The sequence below is a fragment of the Equus przewalskii genome, chromosome 5, assembly GCF_037783145.1.
Source record: "Equus przewalskii isolate Varuska chromosome 5, EquPr2, whole genome shotgun sequence".
Classification (NCBI taxonomy): domain Eukaryota; kingdom Metazoa; phylum Chordata; class Mammalia; order Perissodactyla; family Equidae; genus Equus; species Equus przewalskii.
This window is the reverse complement of record NC_091835.1, coordinates 64,028,034-64,045,678: the sequence shown is the minus strand read 5'-3', so window position 1 is coordinate 64,045,678 and position 17,645 is coordinate 64,028,034. Positions and strand designations below refer to the sequence as shown.

The window sequence follows — 17,645 nt, the reverse complement described above, 5'->3', positions numbered from 1 at the left end:
GCCACCTCAGCGTGGTTTGATGAGCAGTGCCATGTCCGCGCCCAGGATTCGAACCAACGAAACACTGGGCCACCTGCAATGGAGTGCGCAAACTTAACCACTCGACCACGGGGCCAGCCCCTCTATAACTGTAATTTGTATATAAAATTGTATTTTTAGCGGCTGGCCTGGTGGCACAGTGGTTAAGTTCGCATGTTCCGCTTCTAGGCTGCCCGGGATTCGCCAGGTGTGGACCTACGAACTACTTTGTCAAGCCATGCTGTGGCAGACATCCCACATATAAAGTAGAGGATGATGGACACAGATGTTAGCTCAGGGCCAGTCTTCCTCAGCAAAAAAGAGGAGGACTGGCAGTAGTTAGCTCAGGGCTATTCTTCCTCAAAAAAAAAATTTGTATTTTTAAATATCCTTTGCAAAATATTACAAATAAGAATAAATAATTTAAAAGTTCAGATTGTCTAATGACATTTAGTCTGGACTAATTTCTGGTAGTAGACATTTGGGGGTAACTTCTTTTCTGGTTTCTCTTTGCCTACTGTTAAATTTTTCAGAGCCGCATGCTAGCAAAGACTGGGTTAATTAAGAAAATATCTAGAATATTTAGATACTTAAGTATTTAGATACTTAAGTATCTAGAATAATTAAGAAACTCTAGAATCTTAGTTTTTGCTTTGTAATTTCTATGTAGTATGGCCTCTATGGGAGTCAAGAATTTTTTTGTTTTAGCAACTCTTAATAGAGTTACCTGTTTTTATTTGTTTGTTTGAATTGAATGCTTGTTTTCAATTTGGTTGACTTAAACTTTTGTTATTAATTAATCTGAACTTTAGAGTTTCTTAGTTTTCATCAACAGAGTGTTTTTACTCTTCTATTTTCAATCAAAAAGATGAAAGCTGAGAATGGAATTTCCTATTTTGGGTAAAGGAAGACTAAGTTATTTGAATCAACCATTTCTGAAAGCAACTAAGAAAGGAGGATAAAAATATTTTCAAAAAATTTGAGACATCAAAAAGTTGAAAATAAATAGCAAGAAATTGCCAGACCAAAAATGAAGAGAAGTCCAAAGAAGGGAGCACAGTGAAATAAACAGTCAGTGAAGTTCCTTTGGCTAAGAGGGTCTTTGTTCAATCCTGGAAAATATGACCTTTCATTTTTTTAATTAAAAAAAAAATTTTGGCTGCTTTTTCTTTTTTTTCCTAAGATATGCTTTTTGGTGAGGAAGATTGGCCCTGAGCCAATCTGTTGCCAGTCTTCCTCCTTTTTTTCCCTCCCAAAAGCCCCAGTACATAGTTGTATATCCTAGTTATAGATCCTTCTAGTTCTTGTATGTGGGATGCCACCAGGGCATGGCTTGATGAATGGTCTGCAGGTCTGCACCCAGGATCTGAATCAGTGAACCCTGGGCCACCCAAGCAGAGCATGCCAACTTAACCACTATGCCACCAGGCTGACCCCAAGACCTCTCCTTTTTATAGCCTTATGGGGCAAAGGGGACAGAAATAAAAGCCCAGCAACTTTATAAGCTGAGAATATACAGAGGACCCTCATCACAATGAACAGGTATTCCAAAAGGCTGTACCTTCAGGACCTGAAGCTTGAGTTGCAGTCATCTAGCTTGTTCAGGGGACCTCAAGCCTTGCATTTAGTTTAAGGTTGTGTGTTATGCACTTGGCAAAAGAAAATGAACCTCCTTGCTGGGGTAATCTACTTTCATCCCACACTTCAAGATATTCTTAGAAATATTTTTTTCAAGTACTGCTAGATACCTAAGGAAACAAAACACTAAGAATGAGAACTGGCAAAAACAACAGACAACAGAAATAGACTGCAAAGATGTCAGGTTAGAATTAACCAACATTTAATACAATACAAGTATGATGATTCTGTTTGAAGAAATAACATGATGAGTCTAGGTTTATCTTCAGGGAACAGGAAAACATGAGATGGGTAGTTTGAAGAAAAAGAAACAGAAACTCTAAAAATGAAAAATAAAATAACTGGGGAAAAAATACAGCCTCAGTGGATGGATTTATCAGCAGAGTGGACAGAGATACATAGAGAATTAGTGAACTTGAAAATAGGTCATAAGAAATTATTCAGAGGTCAGAACAAAAACTTAAAAAGAGATGGAATATACCAAAGAGAAGGAAGAGGATAGGGAGGATGTAGGAGGATGTTTAATATACATTTCATCTGAGTTCCAAAAGGAGAGGAGAGGAAAATAGTTGAGAATTTTCTGAAACTGATATAAGACACAAATCTGCAGATTCAAATACCCTAGTGAATACCGTGAAAGGTAAATAAACGTAAATCCTCATCTAGACACAATATAGTGAAACTTTAGAAAATCGAAGACAAAGAAAAAACCCTGAAAAGGAGTCAATGACAATATTACCTTCAAAGGAGTAATGAATAGATGGATCACGCTGACTTTTGTTTTAGACATTTTTGTTTTAGAACAGTTTTAGGTTCACAACCAAACTGAGAAGGAAGGTAGAGCAATTTCCCATATACCTCATGCCTCCACACATGCATAGCCTCTCCCATTATCAACATCACTCACCAGAATTATACATTTGTTACCAAGGATGAGCCTACACTGACACGTCATAAATACCCAAAGTCCATAGTTTACCTTAGGGTTCACTTTTGGCACTCTTGGTGTTGTACATTCTATTGGTTTGGACAAATGTATGCCATATATCCATCATTATAATATCATACAGAGCATTTTCACTGTCTTAAAAATCCTCAGTATTGTGCCTGTTCATCTGTCCTCCACCAATCCCTGGTAACTACTGATCTTTTTATTGTCTCCATAATTTTGCCTTTCCCAGAATGTCATATATTTGGAATCATATAGTATGTAGCCTTTTAAGATTGGTTTCTTTCACTTATTAATATGCATTTAGGGTTCCTGCATGTCTTTTCATGGCTTGATAGCTGATTTATTTGTAGCGCTGAATAATGTTCTGTTGTCCGGGTGTGCCACATGGACTTACTCAAAGACATCTTCGTGGCTTCCAAGTTTTGGCAATTATGTGTAAAGCTGCTACAAACAGCCATGTACAGATTTTTGTGTGAACATAGTTTTCAACTACTTTGGGTAGATGCTAAGGAGAGTGGTTGCTTGATCCTATGGTAAGAGTGTGTTTAATTTTGTTAGAAACTACCCAGCTGTCTTCCAAAGTGGCTGTACCACTTGGCATTCCAACCAGCAACACATGAGAGTTCCTGTTGCTCCACATTCTCTCCAGCATTTGGTGCTATCAGTGTTCTGGATCCTGGCCATTCTAATAGGTGTTTAGTGGTATTTCATTGTTGTTTTAATTTGCACTTCTCTGATGACATATGATGTGGAGCATTTTTTCGTATGTTTATTTGACATCTGTATATCTTCTTTAATGATATGTCTGTTAAGGTATTTAGCTCGCTTTTAAATTGGATTGTTTGCTTATTGTTGTCTTATTTTAAGAGTTCTTTGTATATTTTGGATAACAGTTCTTCATCAGATGTGTCTCTTGCAAATATTTTCTCCCAGTCTGTAGCTTGTCTGCTAATTTTCTTAACATTGTCTTTTGCAGTTCAGAAGCTTTTAATTTTAATAAAGCCAAGCTTATCAATTATTTCCTTCATGGATCTTAACTTTGGTGTTGGATCTTAAAAGGCGTCAAGGTCATCTAGGTTTTCTCCTATGTTATCTTCTAGGAGTTTTATAGTTTTGCATTTTATATTTAGGTTTATGATCCATTTTGAGTTAATTTTTGTGAAGGATGTAAGGTCTATGTCAAAATTCATTTTTTGCACATGCATGTCCATTTGTTCCAGCAGCGTTTGTTGAAGAGACTGTCTTTGCTTCATGTTATTGTCTTTGCTTCTTTGTCAAAGATCAGTTGACTATATTTATGGGGGTCTATTTCTGGACACTCTATTCTGTACCATTGACCTATTTGTCTATTTGTTTTTCTTTGTCAATATCACTCTGTCTTGATTACTCTAGGTTTATGGTAAGTCTTGAAGTCAGGTACCATCAGTTCTCTAACTTTGTTCTTCTCCTTCAGTATTGTGCACACTGACTTTTCAACAACAATAGTTAAAGCCAGAGGGGAGGGAAATGATTATTTATATTTATATTTGTATATATATATATATGTATGTATGAAATACTTCTGACCTGGAATTATATACTTAATAACTTTCAAGAATGAAGTAAGGTAAAAATCTTTCAAAAAAATAGAAAGCTCAAAAAACTGAAGTACATAGTGAGTAAATCTAAATGAATATTGATAGAATAAGACAAAATTATCATCATTCTCATAATATCTTATTTAAGAATATATGGAATTAAAATATACAACAATAACATTATAGTAAAATAGGGAGTAAAATGTCTTACTGAGTGAGTGTAGGGGAAAATGGAATGATGAAAAAATAAAATGTAAATGAACTAAATGATCCAGTTTAACAGATAAATATTTTGAAACAATTAATGAAATCTAGCTCTGTTTTGTTTAAAAGATGCATATCTAAAACATAAGGATACAGAAAGGATAAAATTGAAAGAACAGTAAAAGACAGCCCATGGAAAAGAAAGTTGGTTCCTCTTGATTCATGTCAGATAAAGTAGACGTTAAGGCAAAAAGTATTACTAGAGTTACTTCATAATGATAAAATTTCAAATCACAAGGAAGACATAGCAATTTCAATTTGTATGTATCTAATAATATAGCCTCAACATATATGAAACAAAATTGACAGAACTACAGAGAGCAATAGATGAATCCATAGTCAGAGTGAAGTGGCAGTAATTGACAGAATTCAAGCACACAAAAAAGTCATTAAGGATACAGAGCACTTGAGTGTAATTAACAATCCAAACCTAATGAACACATGGACCATTATGCTCCCAAAGTGCACTTTACATATTCCTTTAAACACCCATGGAACATTTACAAATATTGATTATGTACCAGTCCATAAAGCTCATCTCAGCAAATTTCAAAGAATTAAAATTATGCAGGGTATATACTATCTGACTGAAATGCAAATAAGCAAGAAATCAGTAACAATAAATAAGTAGAGAATTCCATGCTGGAGTTCACTCAGTTTCTCAAATAAGCCAAGCTAATTTCCACCTCTGCCTGGAATTTTTTTTGCATTATTCTTCCCCATATTAGCTCCTCTAAGCCTTTGGTCTCAGCTAAAATTTCATCTCCTCAGAGAAGTGTTCCTTGAGCAATCCAAAGTGTTCCTTGATCAAATCCAAAATAGCCTCCTAATAATTCAGTAACTTACCTGCTATTATTGTTTATTTTCCTGGTTAGTTGTCCTTGAATCCTCCTGTATACAGATTCTGTGAGGGCAAGGTCTTTATCTCTCTGCTCACTACTTTGTCCCCAACGCTGAGCACAGTGTCTGGCATATAGTAGTCTCTCAGGTAGTATTTACTGAGTGAGAGGATGAGAATGAACATTTCTGTAATTTCTTCTTAATAAGTGGAGGTGAGGAGAAATACAGCAATACATATGATAGTATCTTCAAAGACATGAAAGATTATGGGAAGCCCTTTCACTTCTTAATTTCGAGGCTTTTAGGGGGAGAAATATAATCAAATTTTGACATATTATTATGAAAAATGTTAAGTTTGAGGTAATTTAATTCTTAATTAAATTAATTTATTAATAATTTCTAGACTTAATGTGTTTAACATTTTAACCTCAATGTTTCATTTAGTATAGTTGTAAAATTTTTACTTAATTGGCCCCTTAAGGGTGAAAATTGTCTGAAAGTAGGAAAAGTGATGTATTTCAACAAATATTTTATCTCAAAATACAAGTACAGCTGTACTTAATGAGGCTCAATCTCTAGTCTTACAGTGTACATGGTTCTTCTCTTTCTCTTTCTCCTTCTTACCTCCTGTCTTCCCCTCCCTTGGCCTCCACTTCCATTACTCCTATTAATTATTATTATTTTTTTTTTGAGGAAGATTAGCCCTGAGCTAACATCTGCTGCCAATCCTCCTCTTTTTGCTGAGGAAGACTGGCCCTGAGCTAACATCTGTGCCCATCATCCTCTACTTTATATGTGGGATGCCTGCCACAGCATGGCTTAACAAGTAGTTCGTAGGTCCGCACCTGGGATCCAAACTGGTGAACCCCAGGCCGCCGAAGCAGAACATGCAAACTTAACTGCTGTGCCACTGGGCCAGCCCCACTCCTATTAATTTTTTGTTGTTGTTTTTTCTCCTCAAATCCCCCCAGTACGTAGTTGTATATTTTAGCTGTGGGTTCTTCTAGTTGTGGCATGTGGGACGCCACCTCAACATGGCCTGAGGAGTGGTGCCATGTCCACGCCCAGGATCCAAACCAGTGAAGCCCTGGGCTGCCGAAGTGGAGGGTGTGAACCCAACCACTCGGCCACGGTGTGACCCCTCCTATTAATTTTTGAAGTTATAAATGTAAGTAAATGATTTAGAAGTTAAGAAGCCACTGGAAATAGAACTTTAGGTTTATGATGTTACCCTTAACTATAGCATAAGAATAAAATAATTTTGGCCAGATTCTTATAGTAACATCTTGTGAGTCACTCTTGATATTATGCAGGATGGAAATTTATATTAAAAAGTCACTAAATTGACCAGTTATGTTAATCTACAGCAGTGATTCTCAACACTGGCCATACATTGGAATAACTTGGATACTCTTAAAAAATACCAATGCCTAGGCCCCTCTAGTAAAGATTCTGATTTAATTAATCTTGGTTCCACACTGGTATTTTCAATAATCTCCCTGGATGATTCTTATGTGCAAGCAGGGTTAATAATCAGTGATCTACAACTTTGCCACACAAAGTGTGATCGCTGGACCAGCAGCATCCATATCACTGGGAGCTGGCTACACATGCAGAATCTCAGTCCCCCCTGTCCAGGTCTAATCAGAGTCTTTATTTAAATAAGATCCCAGGGAATTTGAGAAGCACTCTTCTACAATTTCCATTGCCTTTGTTAAGAAAAAAAGTATCAGCTGAACTTGAGGCTAAGCTTGTACTCTTACACTCCCACGACATGATTTGCATGCTAACCAAGAGGTAGGTGTCTGTTCCTAACCCTGTTTATGTCAGTCGTATTTGTTTTGTAAACGTAGTATTATTGAATTGTTATAACTACATGCACATATATAACATGTAAACCAGTGAAATATGAATGTGAAAAGAAATACTTTTTTTTTAATAAAAATTAAGTTGAGTGCTTTGGAAAAGGCTGATAAGCTGCTAAAAAATATACTCTTGAATTAGATGTCAGTAAGACAACTGTAAAATGTGGAAGGAAACAGGATTAGAAAGATCCCTCTTCAGATTGCTTCGTGAGTATCTATCTTACTCTGCTTAAAAGAAAAACTACAAAAACTTAGAAATTGTAGGCAATGTGTTATGTTTTATTTATATAAGCAAGACCACAAAGAATTTATACTAAAGAGAAGTGTTCTTCAAAATGTGGAATGCGTGTGGATTAGTGAGTTTTAAATTAAAATGTCTAAGGTACATATTTATTGTTGTCTATGATTTCTCACTTTTTATTTTTTTTAAAACAATGGACCAAATACCTATCCAGATAACAGGATAAAAAACCTCCTTTTGCTGAATATCTATATAACTGTCTCCATTTTAAGGTTAATTGTATTTTTCCCTTTTCCTAGATCATTTCTTTGCATAGTAAAATAGTTTTCAAGCTTAGCTGTACTTAGGTTTAAAGAATAAAAAGGCTGGGGTCCTATCCTCAGAGACTCTTTTTTCTTTTTTTAAGGATTTTATTTTTCCTTTTTCTCCCCAAAGCTCCCCGGTACATAGTTGTATATTTTAGTTGTGGGTCCTTCTAGTTGTGGTATGTGGGACGCTGCCTCAGCGTGGCTTGATGAGCAGTGCCATGTCCACGCCCAGGATCCGAACTGGTGAAACCCTGGGTCGCCAAAGTGGAGCGCGCGAACTTAACCACTCGGCCACAGGCTGGCCCCCAGAGATTCTTATTAAGTGGTCTTCCATGCAGCTGGGGGCAGAGAGAGTGTTAAATGTTCTTCAAGTGATTTTAATATGCATACACAGTTGACAGCTGTTGGCCCACTAGGTTGGGAGCATATAAATTGGCTAGAAAACCAATCTATAATAAATTAGTTCCAGCTTATATAGGTGTCTTGTCTAGATGTTCTTTAGGACCTGGGTACCAAGTATATTATTATGATGATTGTTTTATCTCTGCTCTGAATATATCATGAGTACTCTTTCCCTGATTTAAATCACATTAAAGCGTATTTTCTGTAGTGCTCATTTTCAAATGCTCCTCTGTGAAACATTTGCCCCTCTACCCTTGTAAGACTTTTTCATCCTTTCTGTGCCCACACTGCTTCCGAGTTGTCTGGAGTTCCCTGTGCTTGTACTCATGTGTTTCCTGTGCTAGGCTGAATGTTCCTTGAAGGCAGGAAGGCGCCTTCCTAGGACAGCGCCTGGTGGACAGTAGGTTCTTGTAAATGCTGCTCATTTCCACCAGGTCTGCCACTCTCGCTGCAAGCCTGTAAAGTTATTTTGCTTCTCCTGTTTGTCCTTTTGTTGCTTTCTGCTTTCCTTTCTCCTGCCCCATCTCAAGTATATGTTTTAATTTTTCTGTCTCCTGCTGCGTCCTCTGCTCTCTCTTCCCTCCTCATCGTGCTGTCTCTTCTGCATGTCTTGTTCTATGCAGAGCTGGCTCCCTTTCACCTGTGCTTCTGCTCTTCCCTTCGCTCATATTCTTTGCGTAATAGGAGGAGTTATTAATATACCTCTCAGGAAAGTGCATTTAAAGTATGTCCTCCTGAGAGAGCTACGCTGAATACATTCCCTCTTCTTTGTTCTGTGTGTACTCAAGAGTACACAGCCACTGTTTCAGGGCCTTTACTTGTAATCTCTGAATTGAGCACTGATGTGTGGTTTATAGTGAAAAGGATCACGCTTTAGTTCATAAAGCATTTTATGTTCAACACCTTCACTATAATATCAAAACAACATATATCTAAAAGGTGCCAGTCATTTTGGAAAAAACGTTCCACAAAGTTAATCCAAAGATTAGGTGTTCAAGTTTTGACTGAGTTCGCTGGATTTTTAGTGGTAAGAAAAGATGCATCGAAGGACTGCCAGATGAATTCTAGCTCTGGCTTTGAAATTGACAGTGTGTGAACTTTTGCTTATTATATCATGCATTATATTTTCTTTGTAAAGTGATAAAACCTGTTGTTTCATGTGTGTTCATGTTCTGTTACTTTAACAGTATTCATGTATTGGTGCCAATATACTATTTTTCTCCAAATCTTTACCTCCACTCATTAAATTTATTTTTCTTGCACCCAGGGGACAAGCTGAATTGATTACATTGTCTTTTTTAAAGACTCCGTTCTATGGTATATGAGCCAGGATCAAGAATAAAGCTGGGGATGGAAAGCTAGCTAAATGAAAAGAATTTCAGAATATGTCAGTCGCAATTTAAATGGGTAAAATTAAATTAGGGGCAGAAGTGCTGAATCTCTCCTTCCAGCTGTAGACTTGGCTTTTTTTCTGCTATCCTCTAAATATCCACTTCTGGTTCTCCCAGTATGTATAGCCCCTCTAACCCAAAGGTTGATCTGGACAGGGTGTTAGAATTTTTGCTCTTACTCTGTTCTGGAAGTTATTTTTATCCTCCTTTGCCTCCTAACCCCTCACTACTGCTAGATTTATGGTGTTTGAGGGCCTGTTCTGTTTTTGGAAAAATAGGCTACTGACCTAAATTACGGCCCCCTACGAGAGGCACACTTTGGTCCTTTAGAAACCCAAGGACAGGATATAGATAAAATAGGAAAGGAGGATTGCATGCCCCCTCTCATGATCTCATTTCCGAAACTCTAATATTAGTTTTGTAAACAACTAAATTCCCAAACAATTAATGAGATTTAGTTAAAGGAAGCAATCATGCATTAATGAATTTGTGGATTATTTAAACACTGAAATTGTGATCATTTGAAATAGCTTTGACTCATAAAAGCTGATTTATGTAGGAGGAGGAGAAAGTTTTGTCATCAAATTGTTCAAGCTGACTTCCCTTGTACATGTTACCTTGTATTATTCATGTTAAGAAGTTACTGCTACTTCAGTAGCTAGCTACTTTTTCATTAACTTGTAGACAGAGTAGCTCACATTTCAGGAGCGTCAGCTCTACGCCAGTGGAAAGAAGCTGCCATTTTACAGAAAGGGCAAAATATTTCTGTGGGGCCCAATTTATGGAACCTTTATTAGAAGAGGCAAAATCAAAGGATAAGGTCAAATCTAAAGGAAAACATGAAGATCAGAGCGATCCAGTTGACTCATTTTTAGGCTTTCATCAAACAGCAAGCTGGAAGAAAACTTACCAAAAAATTCAGCAAACCTTTAGAGTTTATTATGCAGGGTCCATGCTGGGTGCTGAATAAGATCCAGAGACAAATAAGACACTGCACTGTCCTTGTCCTCGTGCAGAAAAGATAAAAAGGTGTACAACTAACTAGAGAAAAGGAAAAATGTGTTCAGTGCTCTAATGGAGATTTAAGCATTGCAGAAGAGGGAAAAATTAATTTATTGCAGTTAGTACTCAAGGCTCTTATTACAACCGTATTGTTAAGAACTGACTCCAAGTGAGTCTAGATTACGGAAAAGATTGTGGGCTGGGTAAATAGCAGCACCGCTGATTGGAGTCTTTTAAGAATAGTGAAACACTTTTAAAATTTTTGTTTGACTCCACAGAATGTTAGCCTGCCTCATGAATGCATTTATTATACATTCTTTTCTAAAAACTAAAATAAAAATACAAATATATGTAATTACAGTTTATGAGATATTTTCTCATCCAACAGCTTTGATTTGTGTATCACTAACAAATTCTCTGATGTTGGCTCAGAATGAAATAACTGCCATTGTACATGGGATTTTTAAGAGCCCTCCCAAAGGAAATCAGAATTCCAAAGAACAACGTAAAAGCCACAACTCTACCCAGAACAGACAGCTTAAACAATCTAAAGATCATTGATACCTGGTATTTTCAAAGAGAATTTTAAAGAAACTCTAAATCCCATTTCTCACCTCAGTGAGTTATACTTGTTTTCTCCACAGTATCTGTAACTTTTAATTTGTGTTTGGTAATTTTTAAAGGTGTTGATACCAATTGGAAAGATTAAAGTAGACTCATGTATTTCCAATCTAGTAGTAAAAAGGAAAAGCTAAATATAGTGAGTGAGGAAAGGTGTAGAAAGTGAAACTTTTGTGTGTATAAAGTTCTTTTGCTTTATATTCTAAAATATTTTTAGATTTGGATAATCCTTTCTGCAAAAGTTTGCAGAAATTGTTTTAAATCTCATTAGAAGGATCTGAATTTTCTATCTCTGTACTAATGACCAGTAAATCAGGATTTTAATGTGTAGTTTAGGACTTAGGAGTTTTACTGATTTCTTTCGCGTATCCATTTGTCAATCTGTGGTATAAATTACTTCTCATTTTTTTATAACTGATGACTTTCAAATTTGCATTGTACTAGTTTCTGTCTTCTTATTTCTTGTTAATTGTTAAAATGGGGGGGAAATGAAGTGAAAATAATTCTCATTAATTGCTTTCGCAGTTTCTCTCATAATTATGGGGGTAGTAACTATGTAATTAGTGATGTTTGATATAGCCTTGGTAAAACATATACCAATTGTCATATCATCCTATTGAATTTCCCCACATTCTAATTAATGTCTCCACCTGTGGCTGAACAGGCTGTGCACTGGACAGTTCTGGTGGACGTAATTCACACAGACCATGATGTGAATGGCACCCCCTGGAGTTATGCAAACAGCATACCAGAGTCACAATAAATATGCATTTGACAGTGGTTGATATTAATAACTTAAGAGCAGCTGTAATGCTCCAGGTTAGTCTGACTTCATGAGGGCCCATCTTTTTAGTCTGCAAAGTGGTAAGCCTGTGTGAATGAATGACTATCCCTCTTCCTAGAAACTTCCTGTCTTAAAATATATACTTATAATTTACTCAATAAATCACTTAGCATAGATCTTTGAAAATGCAGCCCGGTTGATATATTTCTGCTTTAAGCTGGTAAATGATTTGGGGCCAAGGTTTGTTACAAGAAACAATGCTGTGTGTATATCTACACACACACAAACACACACACACACCCAAAATTAGGAAAGAAATGAAGCCTCTGACTACGAACATGGAAATATAATTGAATTAACAAAGAAATCAGTCCAGCAAAGTGATTATTTCTTTGTTGTTTTGTTGAGAAAGTGATTTCATCTACTATGTACTCTGCTGGGGAAGGGTAAGCAGGCACGTACATTTTGGTTAGGGAATTCCAGAGACTTTCTTTCAGTATTGTGGTAGGCACGGTGATTATTATTATCCCTGAGGTTTTATCCCTGATACCTGCAAGGGCTGGCCATGGTAAAAATCAGGGCCTGGGCCTTCTGTTTTGACACTCTACCTCTGCAGAACTCAGTTTCTTCATCTTGCCTTCTGCTTGCCTATGCACCTCATTTTGATAAGTTATTTGGATTTTTTCTTAAAGTGGATCTGCAATTTTAAAATGTCTCTCTTTTCCCTCTTCAAAATTTATTTGTTCTCTGTTCTACTCTCTCTTGTCCTTCTAAGCACCCTATCCTTATAGTAAACTAGTCCTTTTCATGGTTTAAAATGAAATATGAAAGCCACCTGTGCTGGGTGCTCATTCTTCTTCCTGGGCACTCCACCCTCCCAGTTCCATTCTCTCTCCTCTGCCCTCTGTGCCCCAGGAGCCTGACTTCTGCATACTGTCCCACCCTGCTGTCCTGGCCAATTGGCTTTGCACAGGGTTTGCCAATGAGAGGCAGTGGCAGGAAATTGGCAGACAGGAGGAGAGAGAGTTGGCCATGTTTCTTCCCTGCACCAGGCTGTGCTTCTGGCAGTAGCTGTGTCTCTTCTGAGTGCAGCTACCCCTAGGCAGCCTCTTCCCCGTAACTCTAGCTCACACTGGGTTCCGGTAGAACCATTTCCCATCCCTGTTCCTTAGCCCTGGGGTGATGATAGCTTCCTGCTGTTGCCGGAGTCTGGGTCTTTCACCAGCCTTTGTTTCTTCAGCTTTGATCCAGTTTTCCCTTTCCATAAGTTCACCACTCAGTCTCCTGTGTTTACATATAAATTACGAATTTCTCAATTATACCACTTCAGTTTGGCTCTTACTGTCCTTAGTTGTGTATGAGTCTGTCTAATGGTGATGGTAATTCTACTAAATGGTGAGGACATGTGTCATGTACCATTCATCTTTGAATCCTGGTACTTAGCAGACTACCTGGCATGTAGTATGATCTCAGCACATGTTTGTTAAATAGATTAATAAATTAATATGACTTTTGCTCCTTCAATCTGCTCCTAAGCCCCAGAGCCATTCTAATGGTATTTTTAGGATTCCTTGCAGTATTTTTTGGAATGATTATAGATTTTCTGAGTTTTTTAACATTTTTCCCCTAATGAGCCTAGGGAAGGCACACCCTGATGGCATTATTAGGTATTTGGGGTAAACCTCAGAATTAGGGAGAATCACAGCAACTGATCAGAAAAAGAAACGAAGCAAAAATCACTCACGTTGGGTTCTCCCTAAGCCAAGTTCCCCCTGTTTGTGCTCATTGCTTGAAAGGAAATGAAACAATTGTGCTCTCATTCTTTTTTGTGCTTTCTCCCTCTGCCAAGCTCCATTTGGTGCCCTATTGTCCCACTAGTTGCCTATTTGAGTCTTTTGAATTAAGTGTTTAGAACAGAAGGTCCATCTGCTCTGCCTGTATATTAAATTATCATAAGACTCTGCTTAAGGAGAATTTACCCTTGTCTTTTTTACACTTCTTCCTTTTCCCTCTGTTCTAAGAAAGATTTGGAGCTTCAGTTTTTTTCTACAACTTACCCTTGTACTTGAATAGACTGGAGTTACCAAGTCATATAATAGGCTTAGAAACCTTTAAATGGCAGGTGCTGAATGTAAGAAGGTTTTATTTATTCTCATTATCTTCTAAAATGTGTCTCTTATTAAGTATAATTGAACATGCAATATGCCAGATCTTGGTTTTTTGAGGTTGTTGGATCTCATAAGAAAAGAAAAGCACACTCAAAAATTACGGAGAGAGATGTTTTACAATCAATCAGATTCATGAAGTCAATGCACATGCTGTTTTAATTCATAATATGATAGATGGGATGCAACTGACAAGTCTGTAGTTTAATTTTGAATATTCATGAGTGAGCAAGCTTCAGCCAGCTTTTAAGTAATATAATTTACGCCAGTAAGTTGAATTCTTTTCCAGAAAGTGCCAAAACTTTGAAATCAATTTGCCAGTGATATAGATTATGTAGTGAAATTTGTTAGTAAAAGCCGAGTAAGGAGATCAGTTGAAGGACGGCATTTTAAAAATGTGCATGCTTTCCATTATTTAAATGTGCAGCTTCTAAATAATCAGTTAATTTTTCAGCGAAGATGAAAGTTGGGTTGCACTTTAAATATGAATATTTGTACAATCATGTATATGTTCAATACTGATAAAAGTATGTCTAATTTCTTTGTTACAGATTATTATAGGTAACTTAATACTTTAGAAGGTAGTGGGAATATGTAAATTCTGAAGAGGGAAAGACTTTCTTCTAATTCATGCAATGGAATTAAAAGGAAATGTACACATCCATTTTGTAAAATCCGTGTTGTTAATATTAAAAATTGGATTTAGTAAATAGAGCCAACACATTGCCTGAATCTTTTCCTATCAGACGGTCACGTCCACTGGCCTTTGAAAGTAATTAGCTTGGGGTGATCTAGGTGTTCTGGAGCTCCAAAATGTCTACAATATTGAGTTGCCCTTTCAAAGAGAAACAATACAAAATTATGAAGACAAAAGTTAGTTCAGAGTCTTAGGGGTCTAAGCCAGAGAAGGATCCTGAAGGTTAAGTCTCCGTAGCTTCAGGGGGTGCATCTGTCTCTGTTTAGGTGATGAGTCAACATGGATAGTGTGAAATATTCATTTCAAAACAAGCAAACAATTTCCATTGGCTAAACGTTTGTGTGAATTGTAAATATTTTGAGAGTCTCCAAAATGATTTGATACTTTCTGTGCATTCTCACTAATTAAAAGTATGTTTTCCCCATCAAATCTGGAGTTTTACTTTAAAATTTTATTTAATTGTGATGGAAGCAAGGCGGGCCCAGATTAAGACCTTTCAACATCCTAAATAGGGTGCCCTAACCCATGTGTACTTACAAATAAAATAATATTAACCCATAAAACATAAAATTCACATATATGTGCTGAAGCTAACATAGCTTCTTTCTAATTTTCTATTTTAAAATTCTGTAATGGTATATAAAAAATGAACTTTTCTCATATTTATGGTGCCCCTGATTTGTAGCTGCCCTAAGCACCTGCTTAATATGCCCTAAGTGGGACATCACCAAGGAGGCAAATGACTGGCTGAGAGTCTGCTTACTGGCACTCCTTTTCCAGAGTCTAGATCTGACTTACCATTGCCCCTATTCCTTCTTGTACTTGATTTGACTCTCTGAATGTAGTGGGCGTGATAATTACTCGAGCCCACATGTGCCTTATGCTAGATTGAATTTAGGTTTGTAGTTACTCAAACACCTCGAAAAGGCATAAGAACATGTGAAATATTGTTGCAAAATGATCTGAACACCTCTAAACTATTTTTCCTAATAAAAAATAAACATATACGTATTTTTTATTCCAAAGCAATATGCCAATTTCAAGGACGAACCTACTTTGAAGGAGAAAGAAATACGGTCTATTCCTCTTCTGGAGTGTGTGTTCTCTATGAGTGCAAGGTAAGGAAACTTCATGGGTTTTTTGAAATTCTTTCAATTATATAAACACAGTAATGTTTCTTTAAAATCTCATCCTTGTAATACCTTTAAAACTTCTAAGGCAAAGAGAATATTTAGATATTAATTATAGTTCAGATATATAGAAATTTCCATTATTTTTAAAATATGTAAATTAATGACTATAAATATTTTCCCCAATAAATAAAAATGATCTTTTGTAAAATTAAAGTTTTATGAAATTGTCTTATATTTTCCAAATTCAAATCAGCTCTTTGCTGTTGTGAAGAAAATGAGCATTAAAGACTCAGCCGCTGTCACTTATGGTTTTGACCCATGTGAGAAATCTCACTCAGTCCAACTAAAAACAAAACATAAAAATTACCTAGTAAAAATTAGCTGTTGGGTGGAGGTGAGACTGATATTGATCTCAATCCCTTTGGGAGGAATTTGTTAAATGATTTGAAGGGGAATTCTTTATAAATTCATGCCATGGTCTCTTGACGTGTGCTTCTAAAGCAAAGGTGATTCCTTTTAACTCTACTTCTTGACCTCCTTACTAATTGAAAAACTAAATATGTTTCATAACACTTTTCACATTTGCCTTTTGTAAATTATAATGTTATATTTCTTCACCATAATGTTATATTTCCAATCATAGTCTGTCTGAAAGAATATAAAGTCTACATATAGAGTTTCTTCTTTATGGTTCCATTTACATTTGATCTTTAGTTTTCCTCTTTAAATGCCTTCTGTACGTAGGTTTTGGGGAAGATTTAGTATGTATGTTATGTAGAAATTTAAGATAAGTGATTTACTCTGCTGGCATCACCAATAAACTAAGCATTTATATGATTATTAAATGTTCAGGAAAGGAAAATCCTAAGAATTTTGCCAAGATAAGTTGATTCTGAAAAAAGCCAGCCATACCCTCATGTATCTTAAGTTGGAAAACCTTTGGGATAAGCAAGAAGAAGTCCTAAAGAGGCAAAACCATGACAGATTTGATTCCTGGAACATGAAAGATCGGATTTCCTCATGAAGTAGGTTGCCATCTTAAGATAAGGGAGCTGAGGCATAGGAACGTTAACACGAATTGCTGAACCTGTACTTCTAGATGGACTTTTCTCTATCAGCATCCCTACACCAATGCTGTTTTGAGCGAAGTAGGTCCCACTGAAGATATAAAGATTGAAAAACTTGGAATGAGATCTAGGAACTCAAGATTGAGAAAAGGGAATCAGAGAAGAGTTACTTCAAGGAAGGTGGAAGACTTGTCAGCTGGTTTCTAATGGTGAAGTCTAACTTTGAAATATCAGCTCTAAATTAAAAAATCTTGAGGGCATTTGAAGTTTCTCTCCTTAATGTGTGTGTGTGTATTCTTTTCATTTGACCAGTGTATTCCAAAATACTGATAATTATGGTTTAGAAATTTACTGGGATAATTGCCTATTTGATTTTAAAATAGGTATAAAATGATTTCATTTAAAATTGGTTTAGTGAGAAGTCTGCATGCAGGCAACTCTGCAGGTGCTTAGTAAATTTGGGGCGAATGAACCAATATTACCTTTTATTTACTCAAACAAAAGCACCATCTCCTATCCTCTAATGCCGTGCTATCCAACTGAAGTGTGACGCAAGCCACACATGTCATTTTTATTGGGCTAAATTTTTTCTATTTAATCCAAATATCCAAAATATTATCCTTTCAACATGTAATCAGTATAGAATTCTTGACGAAATATTTGACATTCTTTTCTCAAAC

At 36.4% G+C, this 17,645-nt stretch overlaps 1 protein-coding gene across 6 annotated transcripts in view; it reads left to right on the top strand.

Annotated features, from left to right (window-relative positions):
• Positions 1-17,645, top strand: part of NELL2 (neural EGFL like 2) — a 362,958-nt gene that overhangs the window by 173,144 nt on the left and 172,169 nt on the right. For all 6 annotated transcript variants that reach the window (XM_070621103.1, XM_008519672.2, XM_070621102.1 and 3 more), the window contains one exon: positions 15,792-15,883. In XM_070621103.1, coding sequence (XP_070477204.1) covers positions 15,792-15,883 — 92 coding nt within the window. The remainder of the gene's footprint in view (positions 1-15,791; positions 15,884-17,645) is intronic.